Raw genomic sequence first — 17,350 nt, forward strand, 5'->3', positions numbered from 1 at the left:
CATGGTGAATATAACTTCATAAAATATATTGTTGGTGTTTGTTTCACTTTTACAATAAACAGTCTCAGATACCTCGTACAGAACCTAACTCGAAGAAATTATGAATCAATTTTTTTCTTTGCTATTACTTGTTTCGTTGAAAATGATTTCTTCGAAGTATATTGAAGGCGAAATCAATACAAAAGAGGTTTGTTGAAATAAATCACCAAAAATAGGATATTGTCCATAAAAATTTTGTTTTAGGATTGGGTTTTCCTCACGAGATTTTGTTTTTTATCTCATCAAGGGCATTTCGAATATCATATTGAATTCAATGAAGAGAATGGGGACCCAAACCTATTATTATATTATGATACCAAAGATCAGTGGCCTTCCGTTTATAAGACACAAAAGGTAGGAAGGAAATGATTCTAAACCCAATTGAAGAAAAATGAAGAAAAATCTTAGTTTATTTTTTAATTTTTTGTGAGCGCATCCACCAGATTTATCATTTATACCTCAAATATAAAAAAAATATTTATCGTGATTCGCGAACGAGCTTTTATTTTTTTTTTCTATGCTGAATTTATGCCACATTTTTCGACCCAAAAAGGATTCATCTAAGAAAAAATGAAATATTTCTATTATTCAGAATTTAAACGTTGTGTGTATATATTTTATTTTGGATCCAGGAAAATGGAAAATTGGATAAATTTGTTGAAAATTATGCGAAAAATGAGGATAAAGGATTATTATTACAATATTTTTCCGCAAATGAAAAATATCGGAAAAAACAGACAATAATATTGAAATGTAATAATAATCATAAATCATACAATCAAAAAGAAAATGGTTTATCATTTCATCACAATAATGTTTTAGACATGTACGGAAAAAGAAGCCGTTGTTCATGTGGAACAAAATCAAGTGATCAATTTGACTGCTCGATTACCAAATTATAAGACGCTTGCAGGATGTACTTATATGAATGAAAGGAAAACAGGAATAAATGTTAAAGGTAGAAAAAATTCGGATAAAACATACACTATTACTCTGCCAACGTTACCATCAAGAAGAAAGACAAAAACTACAACAAGTACCCCAGAAGAGCAACATACTACCATTTCTGATTATTCAACGTCAACAATTGAATATTACAGAGATTCTACATACAGCAATGAATTTTCGACAGAAACTCCATTTGAATTTAGCCAAGATGGATATGAAATTCTTGAAACTACAACGAACGTGGTGAGTTACTGTTAATGTAACACTTAGTTAATTATTTTTCCTCGGTTCATTTCATTCATTGATATTTTCAGATTCGAAATGATCGTTGAATCAAGGTCGTTTGTTTTAACTTACGATTCATGTATTATTAATTTTTTTTTATTACATTATTTCCTCGTCAAATATGTTGGTTGTCTTTCTTGCCGGCCTGCATCCCATATAGCACACAATATATCCATCGGACATACATTTTACGACCATTTCTAGTCCAAACGTTCATGGACATTGAATGGATGTCTATTGTACGTGCAATTGTTGACGTCCATTGTTACGAACGTATGTCCATTGCAAAGGGTGTTTTTTTAGAGCTATAGAACTTTAAATTGCAATAAAACAACGATGGATTATTCGATTGACATGAATTTTATTTATCCGCAACATAGTCTTGTGGCATTACTTTTCAAATACGATTTCTGGCATATGACCGCCACGGCTGGCTCGGATGTAGTCCAATCTGGACGTCCAATTTTCGATGACTTTTTCCAACATTTGTGGCCGTATATCGGCAATAACACGGCGAATGTTGTCTTCCAAATGGTCAAGGGTTTGTGGCTCATCCGCATAGACCAATGACTTTACATAGCCCCACAGAAAATAGTCTAGCGGTGTTAAATCACAAGATCTTGGAGGCCAATTCACAGGTCCAAAATGTCAATTAGGCTGTCACCAAACGTGTCTTTCAATAAATCGATTCTGGCACAAGCTGTGTGACATGTTGCGCCGTCTTGTTGGAACCACAACTCCTGGACATCATGGTTGTTCAATTCAGGAATGAAAAGTAAGTAATCATGGCTCTATACCGATCACCATTGACTGTAACGTTCTGGCCATCATCGTTTTTGAAGAAGTACGGACCAATGATTCCACCAGCCCATAAAGCGCACCAAACAGTCAGTTTTTCTGGATGTAACGGTGTTTCGACATACACTTAAGGATTAGCTTCACTCCAAATGCGGCAGTTTTGTTTGTTGACGTAGCCATTCAACCAGAAGTGCACTTCATCGCTAAATAAAATAAAATGGACGTAGTGCGCGATACGTATTCCGCACAAAACCATTATTTTCGAAATAAAATCGCACTATTTGCAAGCGTTGTTAAGGCGTGAGTCTAACCATGATGAAATGCCAAAGCCAAACCAAACTGAGAAGTGAGAATAAATCACAGCTGTTGAATCGGTCGCCATCTTGAACAGTAATGCCAACTTAAAGTTATATGCCTCGAAAAAAAAAACACCCGTTACGTACCTACCTACCTACCTATCTACTCATCTATGCCTACCTACATATAATGTTCAAAAATATATATAAATTTTCTGTTTGAATCTCATCTATTTTCTCTGTTCCAACTGAAAATCAATAGTATTTCCACACAACTAAATGAAATTTGATGAATGATGATGCATTTTGTTGGTCCAGTTAATGTGCATTCATTTTACTTTCAAAAGTGAAGTTTCACTGTATGTCCAATTCGGGCACATTGTATTATGATATAGTAATATTATTTCATTCTTCCCATGTTCAATTATTTAATATCGCCCTTTGAAGAATAACATTTATAACTGAGGTTTATAAGCAAGCATAAAACTGGGTTCTTCAGCCCTCCATTTCCCCGAAATTTCAACAAAAATTATAAATTCAGACAGCAGTTCGATCGCTAGACAATGTGCATAACTAACAGTGAACATTAATACAGCATAAGAACAATACATTCGACTCGAATTGTACGTCCAAAATGGTGTTCTGGACGTCTATTGGATGTGTAATGTACCAATTCTGGACATCCAACCCAGAAAACATGAGATATTTCCAAATAATATTAATTATGAATATTCGGCACATTGTATTGTTACATTTCTGAAACATATTAGATTCATATACTTTCGGGAACAGTTAAAATAACTCTTATCGTTAACATTGGAAACGTTTCAAAATGACTTTTAAATAGGAGTATTCAAAAAATTAAATTCCTACATTTCAGCGCGACATATTTTGAAACATTTAAAAATGATTTTCATCGTTAATATTTGAATCGTTTCCAAATTAACTCAAAAGTTAAGGTTCAGATCTTTATATTGTTAGATTTCAGGAACATCTTGGAATTATTTATTATGAAACATTTCAAAATTATTTTTATCGTAAACATTTGAAACATTTCAAAATTTTTTTTATCGTAAACATTTGAAACATTTGAACAATATTACCTCATATGTTAATATCCGAAATAGCATATTAAGAGATTTCAAAAACATCCAGTCCAGCAAAGTTGCCCATAACACACTGAAATTGTCAGTTCACGTTAGGAACACTGAAGCCAAATAGTGTCGAGCAGGGTAGGAGTTCAATAGGAGATGATTTCCTTCTGGCAAAATCCTCCGCTATAGAAGTGGATGGTGTAATTGACAAAGAACATTGAGTGCCAAACTGACGATACCATCGGTGATCTCGGGATGAAACAACGCAATCCCCTCAAAAAATTGGCTAGGCTTGCGAGAACGTCTCGCCAAACATTGAATTTGGAATATTCAAAAGGTATCAGAAATATTTCCAGAATATATTACATACATGTTATTTTTTGTTATGTAAATAAGAATGGATGTCTCGAATATCCATAAGCAACATAGTCTACAGTATGCCCACCAGTTGCAGAGTTCTAATGCACTGAAATCTGGGATGACTTAAAAGAGATTACTTCCTCACTTCTACAAGTCCAAAATATTTTTAGCGTTGGCTAGCGATGGCTTGGCATTCCACACCTGGTGGTTCGGAATTTCTTCCTTCTACTCGCAGAATCTGCACTCGCCGTTTTCTGCTAGACTTATTCTCATGAGGTGTACCTTTCGCCTTTTGATTCCCTCTCTGACAGACACATGTATTGTCGAAGACCTCAGATATGTCTAGGAAGGCACCCATTGCGATTTCTCTGTTATTCATAGTCCTCTAGATGACTTCGGTCAGCTGATACTGAGCCAAATTTTAAGAGGATCGTATCATCACAATCCTTCGATAAGATGAATTAATTGCCAATAACGACGTCATAGTAATATCACATCTCATCACTGTATATATTACATACAATTGTGTATCCTCCAAGGGCGCAATTGATGCATGAATGAACGTGTGTTCAAAAGCCTCTGAAGCCAAGTTGGTGCTTTACTCTGCTAATAAAAATAACTGCTTGTTTCAGGATTCAATGAAGAAAACGAAAAAGATAATAATAAAAAGGTCCATTCCTGAACCGAATAACCAAAATCCACGAAGAAACGTTTTGTGCCAGAATGGACGAAGTTTTACTAGTTCAAGGGAAAGGTGGTGGTTCATAGCACTGAGCAACTGTAATAGCCTTAAGGTAAGATGTAACCTATAAATCTTATCAAATTTAATTGAGAAAAATTAGTTTATTGTATTGCTTTACTCCTCCTAGAATATTAAAAGTTAACCCGCTCCCCCCCTGCAAACGCCCGTGGCAAATACACTATGCCAACAATAAAGTCTTAAAAATGAAATCAATTTATTTTCATTCAAGGGCATACACGTGAAGTACAGAATACTGATGACAAATGGCCCCCCAGGAGATTACTGGCATGAGCATCTTTCTGCAGATGAATTCTGTAAGTTTTTTCCTAAATTTTTATATACTTGCAAAATCAATAATATCAGCAGGTACGCGCAAAATGTGGACGAGTTATAGTAAATTGTAATTACTCGTAATAAAATGAACTACTGTCAGGGTAATCACATCAGGAGAACTGGCATATTCAAAATATGAATGTGGCACCTTTGATGAGTTTCTGTACTAGGTACTTAAAAATTGAATTTTAGTTTCATTGAATTAGATTTAGATTTAATTAAGGAGGTTCTGTTTAACTCTGACCTAATGTTCGATTGTCCCCCCCTCAGAGCTATTATCTCCATAACGTGGTTTACAGCTCACCTTCCAGATCCAGAATTCTAATGAACTCCAATATCTGGGATGGCTTCAAGGAGGTTAATTCCTCACTTCTACAAGTTTCCTGTCCAAAGCAGATTTGGCGTTGGCGAGTGATGGCGAGACATTCCGTCACCAGGTGATTCGGAGTTTCTTCCTTCTCCCCACATAATATATGCACTGGTCATTATCTGCTAGACCCATTTTCTTGAGATCTAAGGCGACAAGGCCCTGTGACGAATCCAGTGAGGATGTGTAGCATATTTTACTGAGATCTAGACACTTCTAACTACCACTTGAAGAGAAAGAAGACACTTCTTGGATCTCGTAGAGTCAAAGTTTTAGAAGAAACTTTTTGGAGTGATCCAAACCAGGAAGATTCTGCCAGAGTGTTTTTTTTCCGGGTTCTTCCTTCTCCTGAAACTCTTTGAAGTAGGTTCATTTGTCTGCGCCACAGAAAGGTTTCGGGCCGATGAAAGGAGTTTGTGCTCCTTTTCTGGCAAGTGTGTTGACCTTGTCATTCTTGCCATTTCATTGAGTGGACTCCTTCTTCCAATCTTCTTTTCTTCTTAGTATCGTAATGAAGGTTTTATCGATGGGAAGGTTCGCTGATGGTATTTAAAATTAGTCAGGGAGGACCAGGCTCTCTTATTCCTAATTCCCTCATTGCCAGTACCTTCCCCAGATAGTCTTAGAGAGTGGCCTATGAGGCCACCCTCTCTATCACAAATGAAGAGGTGTGAGATCTGTAATGATATCCAATGCCCTAGTTGGGCTCGTTTTCATAGCTCCAGTGAAACAGGCTAACCTGTATTCCCTCGTTTCTGCTGTATTATCTCGCACAAGGTGCTCTCGAAATTTCCTCTAACTAAACTGCTCCACATGAGTTTGGGATATTGACTTAATTTGAAAAAAAATATAGTTTTAATGAGATTTTTGTGATGAAAATTCATATTGATGTAGGATCCAGTTATTGTTCCCTGTAAATAATTGAGATGGTCAACAGGATGCTTGGAGACCTATCAGTTTCTTCAAGTGTCGAGGGTATGACAGTTTCAATGAATTTACAGGGAACGAATTGTTATTGTACATATAATGTAAAAAGGAAGTGTTAATTCTTCGGGGTGTCGAAGATGTGTCATGTCGGTTGTAAAACTTAAGAGATTTACTGGGGTTAGGAAAGATCGAAGACAAGACGGTTGTACCAGATGTGTCACATCTGTGTATCAGGTTCTAGTCCGTCGAGAATATTCGATTTCCAAGAATCCGCGAAGAGCTTTTTGGGCGGTACGACTAAACTCTTATTGGACTAGGGGATGGTACTTTCCCTAAGGGTGTGGTCAAGCCGGAAGGAGGGAAGGATATTCAGAGTGGACGGGGTAAGTTGCGGTTAGGGGACGAAGTAAGTTCGAGTCGAGAGTAAGTTCAAGTTAAGTCAAAGACGAGTAAAGTTCAAGTTCCGTCTAAGTCGAAGTAAGAGTAAGTTCAGTCGGTTGAAACTTAAGACGAAAAGACGGTTCGCGGACTAGGTTGAGACGACTTCACAATGAATGTTTACACTTCAAAGCCTACGTAGCTCAGTCAGAACATTCTCCAAAAACTCTATTCGAGAATGAGTACCTTCATTAAAAGCTTAGTGCAAGTGTTAACCTACATTGATATTACAATTAGAACGTTTTTATGCAAAGAACTGCTTAGCAGAGAAGTCATTTTCAGCTTTGAGGCGAATTTTATCGTATTTGAGGTCTAATATGTCTCAAAGCGTTTGAATTCTCTTGACGTTTTGTGCATTGAAGCTGAGTTGTGTAAAAAATTAGACTTTGTAGTGTTGCAAAAATTTGCTTAATAAAAGGCAAGATGAATATCTTTATTATATTGATGATGAAAACTGTAATTGTGGTGATATCTGAAAATCTTCTCGATGTTATGTAAAATACTATTAAATAAACACTCTGAAACAATAAATTGGTTCATTTCCAGATACTAAATTGTCTTAATCAGCTCCTGCGAAAATCACATGTTTGAATATGCAAGTTGAAATTGATGATTTTATTTACAGTTTACTGAAAACATTTTGAAAATTGATCTTGAAATAAGAGAAATATGAGACTTCACATTTAACCAGATATTAACTTTTTTTCACCTGAGTGTAGAAGAAACCTTGTGAAATGAACCATGGTCTTTTATTTTCCTTATGGAGAATCTGAACTCATTAAAAATTAGACTGAACAGGTTATTGGATAGATATTCTGCCGATGTAAAACCGTGCTTATTCGTGCATATTCAAAATTAAATCTCCAAAAACACAACGAATAGGAATTCTATATTACAACTCATTCTCTTGTTTTTGTTTTTCAGATATTCTACCAATCCTTACAATTTTTTCAGTAGTTTATACAGTACTTCTATTGGTAGTCGTGATTAGTGCCTTTGAACTGAAAACCAGACAATTACTCCATACCACGTACAGAATTTTCTTCGTATCGGTTGTTCTACAACTATTTGGGATACTTTTACAAACTATTGCTTATTTGAAATATGCATTGACAGGCTTAAATCCAATAAAAATTAAAAGGTTTGGTAAGTAGATACTTTCATATACCAGTATATGAAATTATAAAATATTTATTTTACTTCTTTTGCACTAATATGACATACCAAAAATATTAAATTCTGATTGGTTTTTCTTTTTCTTAGTATAGGTATTTGTGTCAATGTTACTCTTTCAATGCATGTTTTATATGTGGCTTTCTTGCACTAGATTTAACGAATTAATCAGATGAAATATTCTCTTTTAGGCTCTATTTAAGATACAGCCCTTCGAGTAAGAAGATAGAGATGTACGTATACAATATCAGGGCCTTGAGGGCGTCTCCTAAAGCAAAAATCACAATTATATGACCTCCCTCGAAATTGTCTCAAAACCCCGGGAGAAATCCAAAACCTTCGATTTTCTTCGCGGTTTTCGATATACCGGATGTTTCGGATTATTTGACATTCCTTTTGACAATCTAGCAAAATAACTTCTATACTCGGAATAGACCATCAGAAGAGCTTAAAGGAATCAATTAAAGGCACCGGTGCCAATTGTTTATTATATTCGATAAATCTCATGATATTGGATTGGGTGTTTTTTTGTATAGGATGTTTTTTTCGAGGTATATAACTTTAAGTTGGCATTACTGTTCAAGATGGCGACCGATTTAACAGTTGTCAATTGATTTATTCTCAGTTTGGTTTGGCAATTCATCATGGATAGACTCACGCCTGAACAACGCTTGCAAATAGTGCAATTTTTTTCGAAAATAATGGTTCTGTGCGGAATACGTATCGCGCACTACGTCTATTTTATTTTGATTAGCGATGAAGCGCACTTCTGGTTGAATGGCTACGTCAACAAACAGAACTGCCGCATTTGGAGTGAAGCTAATCCTCAAGTGTATGTCGAAACACCGTTACATCTAGAAAAACTGATTGTTTGGTGCGCTTTATGGACTGGTGGAATCATTGGTCCGTACTTCTTCAAAAACGATGATGGCCAAAACGTTATAGTCAATGGTGATCGGTATAGAGCCATGGTTACTAACTTTTTCATTCCTGAATTGAACAACCATGATGTCCAGGAGCTTGGTTCCAACAAGACGGCGCAACATGTCACACAGCTCGTGCCACAATCGATTTATTGAAAGACACGTTTGGTGACCGCCTAATTTCACGTTTTGGACCTGTGAATTGGCCTCCAAGATCTTGTGATTCGACACCGCTAGACTACTTTCTGTGGGGCTATGTAAAGTCATTGGTCTTTGCGGATAAGCCACAAACCCTTGACCATTTGGAAGACAACATTCGCCGTGTTATTGCCGATATACGGCCACAAATGTTGGAAAAAGTCATCGAAAATTGGACGTCCAGATTGGACTACATCCAAGCCAGCCGTGGCGGTCATATGCCAGAAATCATATTTAAAATGTAATGCCACAAGATTATCTTGCGGATAAATAAAATTCATGTCAATCGAATAATCCATCGTTGTTTTATTGCAATTTAAAGTTCTATAGCTCTAAAAAAAACACCCTTTATGTATAAGAAATCGTGGGTCATCCACCTAGTTTTATCAATACTTTGTGTAATGAAATCTGAACACTAATAATTATCTTAGAGGAACTGAATACGTGACTTTTCAAAACATATTAAATTCTGACAAGTTTTTCTTTTTCTTAGTAGATACATAAATCATTTTGTTATTTCATTGCATGTTTTTCTGTGGCTTTCTTGCTCTAGATTGAACGAGATATTTAGATAATATATTCCATTTTAGGCTCTATTTTAATGGGGGGATCAGAGACATATTTCCTTCTGTTGCTTCTTTTACTGGCAAAAGGGTACACTGTTACAAGAGGACGTTTACCAGTTTCATGTAGCATAAAGCTAACAATTTTTATGTGTACTTATATAGTGACATACGTAACAATATTTATTTACGAATCATTGGTGAGTTAACGCTTAAGATGCATTGTGTTATTATTAGTATATTTTGCTAGGTGATTTAACTTTCAACAGACGAACATCACCAAGGGATTGTTTATCAATGAAATATTGAGAAAAAATTCTAAATTTGAAAAACCCATAATCCATTTTATAGCAAAAATGGGTGAACAGGGTAGTTCAATAAAAAAAAATGTCTTATACTCATTTATTCGAATAATGAATGAATAAAAATTCGGTAACTCTTCGTTATTCAGAATTTTTCAACTGAAAAAATGAAGAACCTCTGACGAGAAATCAGGAGATTTTGATCACTTGTTCCTTCGTATTGATGTAATTTTCTTCCATATTTTGTATACAGGGTGTTTCATTCTTCTTCTTCTTCTTTAGCAGCCCTTCAGAATCCATTCCTGGAGGTCTCCCCTCTTTTCTTCCACTCTTCCACGATCCGCAGTAGGGATGTGTGCCGTAAATCTTTAATCTTCTCGTTGTCGGTGCAAGTGTTGCACATATGTTGTAGATGTAGTTTCTCGTAGACTGGTCTGAACTCAATTCATTTATTCGCGCTGAAATGCCGAGTTTTATGGGCATTCAGGCTGTTTTAGATTCGACCGTTAGCAAAGCCTTTCTACAGATCACTTAGGGGTGTGATTTCGCTATTCTAAGTTTTTACACTGAATTCTTCCGTTTATAGGATTTTCATTCTCGGACTTAAAATATTTTCGATAGATTCCCTACATCAGGATTTCTGAGGGTATGGCTGAGTTTTCTAGCAGCGGCCCAAGTCATACGGACTCCTCTTTGAATTTCGGCTTGCTGGTTTTCCATTCCCAGTTTTATTTGATGACCCAGCTAGATATAATCCTGAACCCTTTCGATCACTTGCATACCTATCTGGATGTTCCTCTCTTCTATTGTCAGGATTTTAGTCTTCTCTAGGTTCATTGTTAGGCCCACCCTCTCCGAAGCTGTCTTTAACTCCAAAAGCATTTCCTGCAACTCGACCAAGTCGCTGCTGATAAGCACAATATCATCCGCGAAACGCAGGTGATTTAAATATCGGCCATCGATCTTAAGGTCCCTGTGTTCCCAATGGAGGTTTTTAAAAACATCTTCCAGTGCCAGGTTTCATTTGGAAACGGAAATACTTCACAGGTGCATAGGTGGCACCAAGGCGGTTCTGAAGATACTCCATTTATTGGGTCTAGCTGTCTTCTTGGCCGAGATACAGGGTGTTTTATGAATTTTGCCCGTTTCTTTCTGAGGCCATATCGAACGAAGCACCCGGTATATTTTCTTCATATTTGGCAAATATGTTCCTAATTGAGAGCTCAAACATAACATGCAATAACCGCTTTGAAAATCCAGGTCCGGGTTAGCAAAAAATTATGAATCGTTTGAATCTTCGAAAAAACACCCTGTACATCGGAATTTTGAAAATCTGTTTCAATATTCGGAAACACCACTAAAAACTAAACTGAGACGTACACTTCAAATTTTTGCGCAGACAGTTTTACTGAGTTTGAGAACTTGGATACCTGAAAGTGGTTTGAAGTGACTTTTAACAATGAATGATCAAAAATATTGAATCCATTATTATTTCAGCATTTCAAGTACATATTTGTATTTTCATAACAATAGTTGAGAGCGCCAATTTGATTGAAAAAAATTGGCTATTGGTATTTTGTTATTTTAATACAAAGAGTGGAATTTTCACTAAGAGAACAGTTTTGTGTCAAAAAATATGTCATGTTTTATTAACTGACTGCGCCCCTTAAATTTGGAGCCCCGGAAAATGTCCGGTTTGCCGGTCCTGGCGGCGGCCCTGATCATTCACGTGTTTGATTGATCGGAGTAATGATTCTTCGATTGATTTAAAAAAATTAACTCAATTTTATGAAATGTATTCAGAAACAGCCAACGAAATAACCCTTTATGAAAATTCAAGATGTGGAAGATCGAGGATTCCCTAACCAAAACTTAGTGCAATATCGGTACTTTCTAAATATAATGAGCAGTTATTTGATCAATTTGAATTAACCTGAATCTCCCTTATGGAACTTAATGAGAGAACCTATGTTGAACTGTTATTTTTCCTTTATATTTGCTCGAAAAAATAATCCGTTGATAAAATTGATATAGTAAAAGTTGAATGAACCTAGTAGGTAATTGCTAATAGATATTTATCATTTTTTTTTAGGTTTTCGATCCAGGGGAGGTGTTGTACTTATTCGAATCTCCCGCTGGATACGCTTTAATTATTTTAAGAATGTTGGCCTGGTGTATGTTCATTTATTCAACAATATTCACTTTGAAACATTATCCTGAGAAGGTACGTATAATATATTGCAACAATTGACATGATTAAATAAATAAGATGTCTCGCAAATAAAGGTCCTAATTGGAAGTTATTTTAATTTTGTTGAATGGCCAAAGCTGCTCTACTTTTTCATTAAAATAAAATATTTATAAAGGGTTTTCGAATAAGAAGTTACATTTCTCTATTGAAGAAACGAGTAAATTTTAAGAGAAATCAATGGTTGCGTTCATTGCGAAGAGGATGCCTTTAACGATGGAAAACGATATCAGCCAAATGGCCACCACGGCTATGGTTGCAGCACCATAGCCATTTCATTAAATTTTCCATGACCAATTCACACATTTGCGGCTGTATGTCCTCCTCCTCCTCCATAACTTCATGAACTCCATACCTATTTAAGGTCTTGAATCGATTGTGGACCATTAACATAGACCTTAATCTTTCACGTGGTCTCATTTTCGAATAAGTAAGGTTCAATCACACCACCAGCCCAAAAACCGCATCAAACCTTGACACATTGAGGATGTAGAGGCTTTTCAACAATCATTCTTCGAGCCCCAAATGCGACAATTCTGTAACTTAGCCTCTGAGGTTTTTTTATTTTTTTGTTAAAGCAGGGGGATTCCATTTACAGACGAACCTTATCCAAAGGAACAAGTGTGAGGGTCCTGGCTCATCAAGAGCGAGAATACTCACTAAACCTAATCTGCTGCTTCTTAGGTTTCGGGCATAAAGGCTATAACCATTTATCTCTTGGTCGGATAAATTTCTACTCGCACACTATTGTGCTGGGTTATTCGGGAGTCCTTTTTATTCGGATTTTTTCTTCAATTTGATGTGTTTTCTTGATTCCTATATATTTAAGTCATCGTTTCGCAATTGATCCCTGGGTCTTTTGCGGTATGTATATATTCATTCTTCTTGCATCTTCATCAGGGTCGTAATCAATTAATCTTCTCAATTATTCGTTGGGATGTTCTATCAATTTTTCGAATATTCTTTCGGCTTTTTTCTTCATGAAGTCAGTTATTCTGTTCCGTTTTAGGTGTCTGTGGATTTGGATGTTTCTAACAAACCAATTATTGCCCATCTTAGATATTTATCTTCCGTTGATTGAATTCTCTTGATGTGGTTCTTTGCCGCGTATCCTCAAGCCACTGAGCCGTGAGTTGGGGTCTGGCGAGTTGGGGTCTGGCAGCGGCTTTAATTATCCTGAGTTTGGGTTTATATCCATTCGGCTTCTTCTTCCGATGATTGGGTATATACGCTTTGTTGGACTCAAGACACCAGCTCCAGAAACATCGTTTATAATTCATTTCTAATAAATGTAAAAAGGGGTGTGAGAAAGCCTATACGGGTGCACAGGAGAGGTAGGCGCTAAATTTCGAAATTTGGCATTAGATATGGATACGACCTATAAGGGACATCATGATAAAAAACGCGCCGCTCATTCTAGCTCAAGGTGATGTGGAAAAGGGTTTTTCAGCCAAAGCGCATATTGAACCTATAGCGCTCTCACTCCCTAAACAATTGATTTTACAAAAAAAAGGTGCTGATATATGAGTTGTAGGAAATATTCTCTAGTTTACTGTGGTATATAACTGTTTTTATCATAAAATGAGTCGAAAAAGAGATATTACTAAAAAACTGATTTTGAGCGCCATTTTCATTAGATGGCGGCGCAAGCGGCAAAGTTTAAATTCCGAAAGAGCCACTTTCAAAACTTCCGGAAAACTTTCCAGATAACCGCCTTTTTTTTAACTGGACTAATATTTGGTAGAAATTTCGAGAGAAATTTTCTATTACTCGACAAGGCCGACCGATTTTCTTATATTGTTATTGACATTCTGGTATCAATTCTTGGTACAGGAAGACTCGTCGCTCCTATAATGATCTTATTAAAAAAATCTGGATCTGCATGATGTTTTCGCAAAATTGAATTTCGTTGAGGTGAATAATTATGCGAGTAATATTTTCGCACGTAAACAATTGCCATTGTTCACTAAGTAATGCAATATCGAAGATTTCTTAACAGAATTGACAAACTTGATTTTGTCAGAAACGTACCCATTTGGATGAAAACAGCCAAACAGCTTTCGAATATTTTGTGTCAATTTTGTTCCTATATAAGATTCCGAAAACCTTTGTACTCTTATCAGTTCAGAAATGTAGCCTGATGAAGCCACAGTGTGGCGAAACAATTGTTGCTAACAATTAAATAACATAGTGGAAATTACTTCGTTTTATTTTATTTGAAAACAGCCATATCTTTTTTCTTTGAATAACAAATGACTTGTGTGATACCTCTTTGAAATCACTATAAAATAGACAATTTATTGGTGTAATGTACAGCAGTAGCTCGGTACAATTTTTTCCACTACGATGGGCTAAACTTCATGAACAAAATAATCCACTACCAAAATTTCCAATAAAAATATTTCTCATAGCCCCTCTTTAAAATGTTCGGAGGATGTTTTTAATGTAAACGTTAAAATCATTCTTCAGCAATATTTTACTGAAAAAATTAACCAAAAATATGTAAAATTGTACCAACCGTAAGGACAAAACACTTGAAAGGGGCAAAAATTCATTATTTTCAAAAAAAATATCTCGAAAACGGTAAGACTTTTATAATGGGAATTTTGTCATAGCAGGTGGGTTATACTTTGATCTACATTCTCCCTCGGTTTGACGTAGTCTTTACGGGACACACTGTAGATCGACCGGGTTTCTCTGATAACGTAGATTTCTTATATTAGAATTGATATTTTTGAATGAATTTCAAGTTGGCTTTTCATCGTCTTCAATCTTCATATCCAAAATCGATGAGTTCATTTTGTTGTATAAATTTCGAGAGCGAATTTCCACTCATAACGTAGATTCTTTACATCGAAATTCTGTATGAATTTCAAGTTAGCTTTTCATCGCCTTCATAATTATTTTTATTTTATATTATTTATTATTATTTTACTCAATGGTTCAAGATATATCAACTATCATCAGATAGGAGGCAACAAAAAAATTTTTTTGTAAAATTTGCATTATTATTTCAATAATTTTGTTCACTAATACGTATTTTAAATTTCCAGAGTAACTTTTACTATCCTTTCAACATATGTGGAACACTATGGTTTATTGCAGGACCTGTATTCATTTTATCAGGAAACACTTACATTGATAAATGGGTTCGAGAATCCATAGTTTGTGCAATGTTACTGTTTATAGCTTTTGGTGGACATCTCAGTTTTTTAGTGAGTAATGAAATGTTTATTTGTCATCATTTAATAAAGTCATCATATTGAAATTTGAATATATCTTTGATTTCATTCTTATAAAACCATGAGTGCTTCTGATGCTTACTATACTGCAAGTTATTTTCTTTAGGGTGAAATCGAATTTATTGTAGTTTTTTTTTCTAATCATTGTTATATCATGAGCCAATGATTTTTTTCATTTTATATGATGCAATTATCATTCTGTATGCTTTTAGATACTTACCATGCCTTCAGTAGCCAATACAAATTTCCCATTTCATGTTCGTACCACTCAAATTGGAGTTATGGAATTGAATCCATCAAACGGAACAACAATAGAAAATTTTATGCACCATCCATATGAACCAACAATAGCAGAACAAACAATAATTATACCTTTAACTAGAAGGACTGAAGAAATTTTCGAAGGCATGTATAATCAGCAAGGATTCAGTGGTGTGAAGAAAAATGATGAAACTGAAGGGATCCAAAATCAAAGGGACAATATAATGGAAAATGTAATGAATTGGAGTGTGGCAAAAAATCCACCTCCAGTAGACTATTCACAGTTTTCTGGACATAAAAGAGAAAGTATAGGTATGTTTACAATGCAACAATTAGATCGCCTTTTTTTTATAAATTGTTGTATTTATATTTTTGAAATTCTTTCAGCTTCCAGCAATTCAGTGATGTCCAATGGTTCATTTAAGAATGAAAATAGAAGAGATTCATTAACAAATCAAACAGTTTATGCTGGAAGATATGCAGATTATGTTCAGGATGTTCCAATTGATCTTTTCACAATTAGTAAAATGTCAATGAGTACTCATAATTCAATAAGTAGACAAAACACAGGTGAAGAAAATCATGACCAATGAACAATGTGAATAGAAATATTTTCCTAGAAAAATATTTTTGATCAATTACCTTTTACTACAGAACATATACATGTAATAATTTGATTGACGTAACATGGTATTCTTAATAAAAAATAAAGTTGTGTTTTACTTATTTGAATTAATTTTTCTCTAAAATTTGAAAAATGTACTTCAACAAAACCTAATGATTATACAATAGTTTTTCTGTGATTTTTCCAATTTATGACCCCATTATATATACCTTCGAGTTTCAGTCATTGAATGATTTCTTTCAGAAGAAGCCTAGGTTGGAAAAAATAATTGTGTGAAGAATTCGTAATTATTCAATTTAATTTATTTCACCTGAGATTTTTGCTTCTCTTGCACATGCAAGAAATGTTCATACTGCAATTTAGCCCATATTCCTTTACACATTCTCAATAGCCTTATGTCAATAACTATATCACTCACAGCTTGTCTATACTCTCTATAAATAATTTTTTTAGCTTGTCTGAATAGTTTCCTTTGAATTAAGCTTAATGCAAGATACAATCTACATCTTGCTGCGATTTGTGGGTCTCCAATTCTTAAAGCTAATTTAAATTGATTTGCTGAAATTTTGGCTGCTATCTCTGCACACTCTTGAAAATAATCTCCTAATGCAGAATAAGCACCACCCAAAGTCGAAAGCCAAGATAAAATATGGTCCACTTCAGATTTTTCTCTCACCATTTCACATATACGATGGTTCCTGAAAAATTAATTTCCGGCGAATTTGTTACTTTCAAATATATTGAAATTATATGAATCTCATTTACCAATTATGATCTAATAAATCTATTGATGTCGTCTGCAAAACTATGTGTAAATTATTTCTGCCATTTGAAAGCCGTTTTTGATTATTGATAAAGTTATTTCTAAATAATTCACTTTCACTCAATTCTTTCATTAGGTAATGAACAAAAATACCCTGCAGATATAATTTTGGTTTTTTTCTTTTTACTGAATTTCTAATGGGATTAACTCCAATTTCATCGACTAGGTATTCCTCGTAAATGTAAAAACCATCTCTAATTATAATATGTATACTTTCCATAATTTACAATTATTGCCTTAGGAGCAAATATATTATTTATAATTTAAATTTATTATTTGCAATATTGTTCAATTTTTATTTTTCTCATTGAATTTTGACAGATTATAGTACTTTAGAACTACTGATCATAATAAAAATGAACCCA

General features: G+C 34.8%; 2 protein-coding genes across 2 annotated transcripts; one reads left to right on the plus strand and one right to left on the minus strand.

Annotated features, from left to right (window-relative positions):
• Nucleotides 1–10: 10 nt before the first annotated feature.
• LOC123675576 (transmembrane protein 145) lies at nt 11–16,263 on the plus strand. Its single transcript, XM_045610953.1, has 11 exons — nt 11–187; nt 244–393; nt 862–1,230; nt 4,453–4,614; nt 4,792–4,876; nt 7,552–7,773; nt 9,512–9,684; nt 11,879–12,010; nt 15,088–15,249; nt 15,489–15,849; nt 15,925–16,263. Exons 1-11 carry the CDS (start codon nt 101–103, stop codon nt 16,128–16,130), a joined length of 2,109 nt encoding a protein of 702 aa, XP_045466909.1. The 5' UTR covers nt 11–100; the 3' UTR covers nt 16,131–16,263.
• On the minus strand, nt 16,163–17,315 carry LOC123675579 (uncharacterized protein F58A4.6). The gene is made up of 3 exons (XM_045610955.1): nt 16,928–17,315; nt 16,473–16,860; nt 16,163–16,412 (listed from the first exon to the last, which is right to left on the minus strand). The coding sequence occupies exons 1-3, from the start codon at nt 17,203–17,205 to the stop codon at nt 16,362–16,364; spliced, it is 717 nt and encodes a 238-aa protein (XP_045466911.1). The 5' UTR covers nt 17,206–17,315; the 3' UTR covers nt 16,163–16,361.
• Nucleotides 17,316–17,350: the final 35 nt, after the last annotated feature.

Source organism: Harmonia axyridis, chromosome 3, assembly GCF_914767665.1.
Source record: "Harmonia axyridis chromosome 3, icHarAxyr1.1, whole genome shotgun sequence".
Lineage (NCBI taxonomy): Eukaryota > Metazoa > Arthropoda > Insecta > Coleoptera > Coccinellidae > Harmonia > Harmonia axyridis.

Bases quoted from the DNA above. Each gene is read 5' to 3' on its own strand.
- LOC123675579 (XM_045610955.1), bottom strand. From the start codon at position 17,205: ATGGAAAGTATACATATTATAATTAGAGATGGTTTTTACATTTACGAG. The intron at 16,861-16,927 runs GTAAATGAGATT...TTAATTTTTCAG, and splicing joins GATTTATTAGATCATAATTG to GAACCATCGTATATGTGAAA. The intron at 16,413-16,472 runs GTGAAATAAATT...TTTCCAACCTAG, and splicing joins AAGAGAAGCAAAAATCTCAG to GCTTCTTCTGAAAGAAATCA.
- LOC123675576 (XM_045610953.1), top strand. From the start codon at position 101: ATGAATCAATTTTTTTCTTTGCTATTACTTGTTTCGTTGAAAATGATT. The intron at 4,877-7,551 runs GTAAGTTTTTTC...TTTGTTTTTCAG, and splicing joins TCTTTCTGCAGATGAATTCT to ATATTCTACCAATCCTTACA. The intron at 9,685-11,878 runs GTGAGTTAACGC...ATTTTTTTTTAG, and splicing joins TATTTATTTACGAATCATTG to GTTTTCGATCCAGGGGAGGT.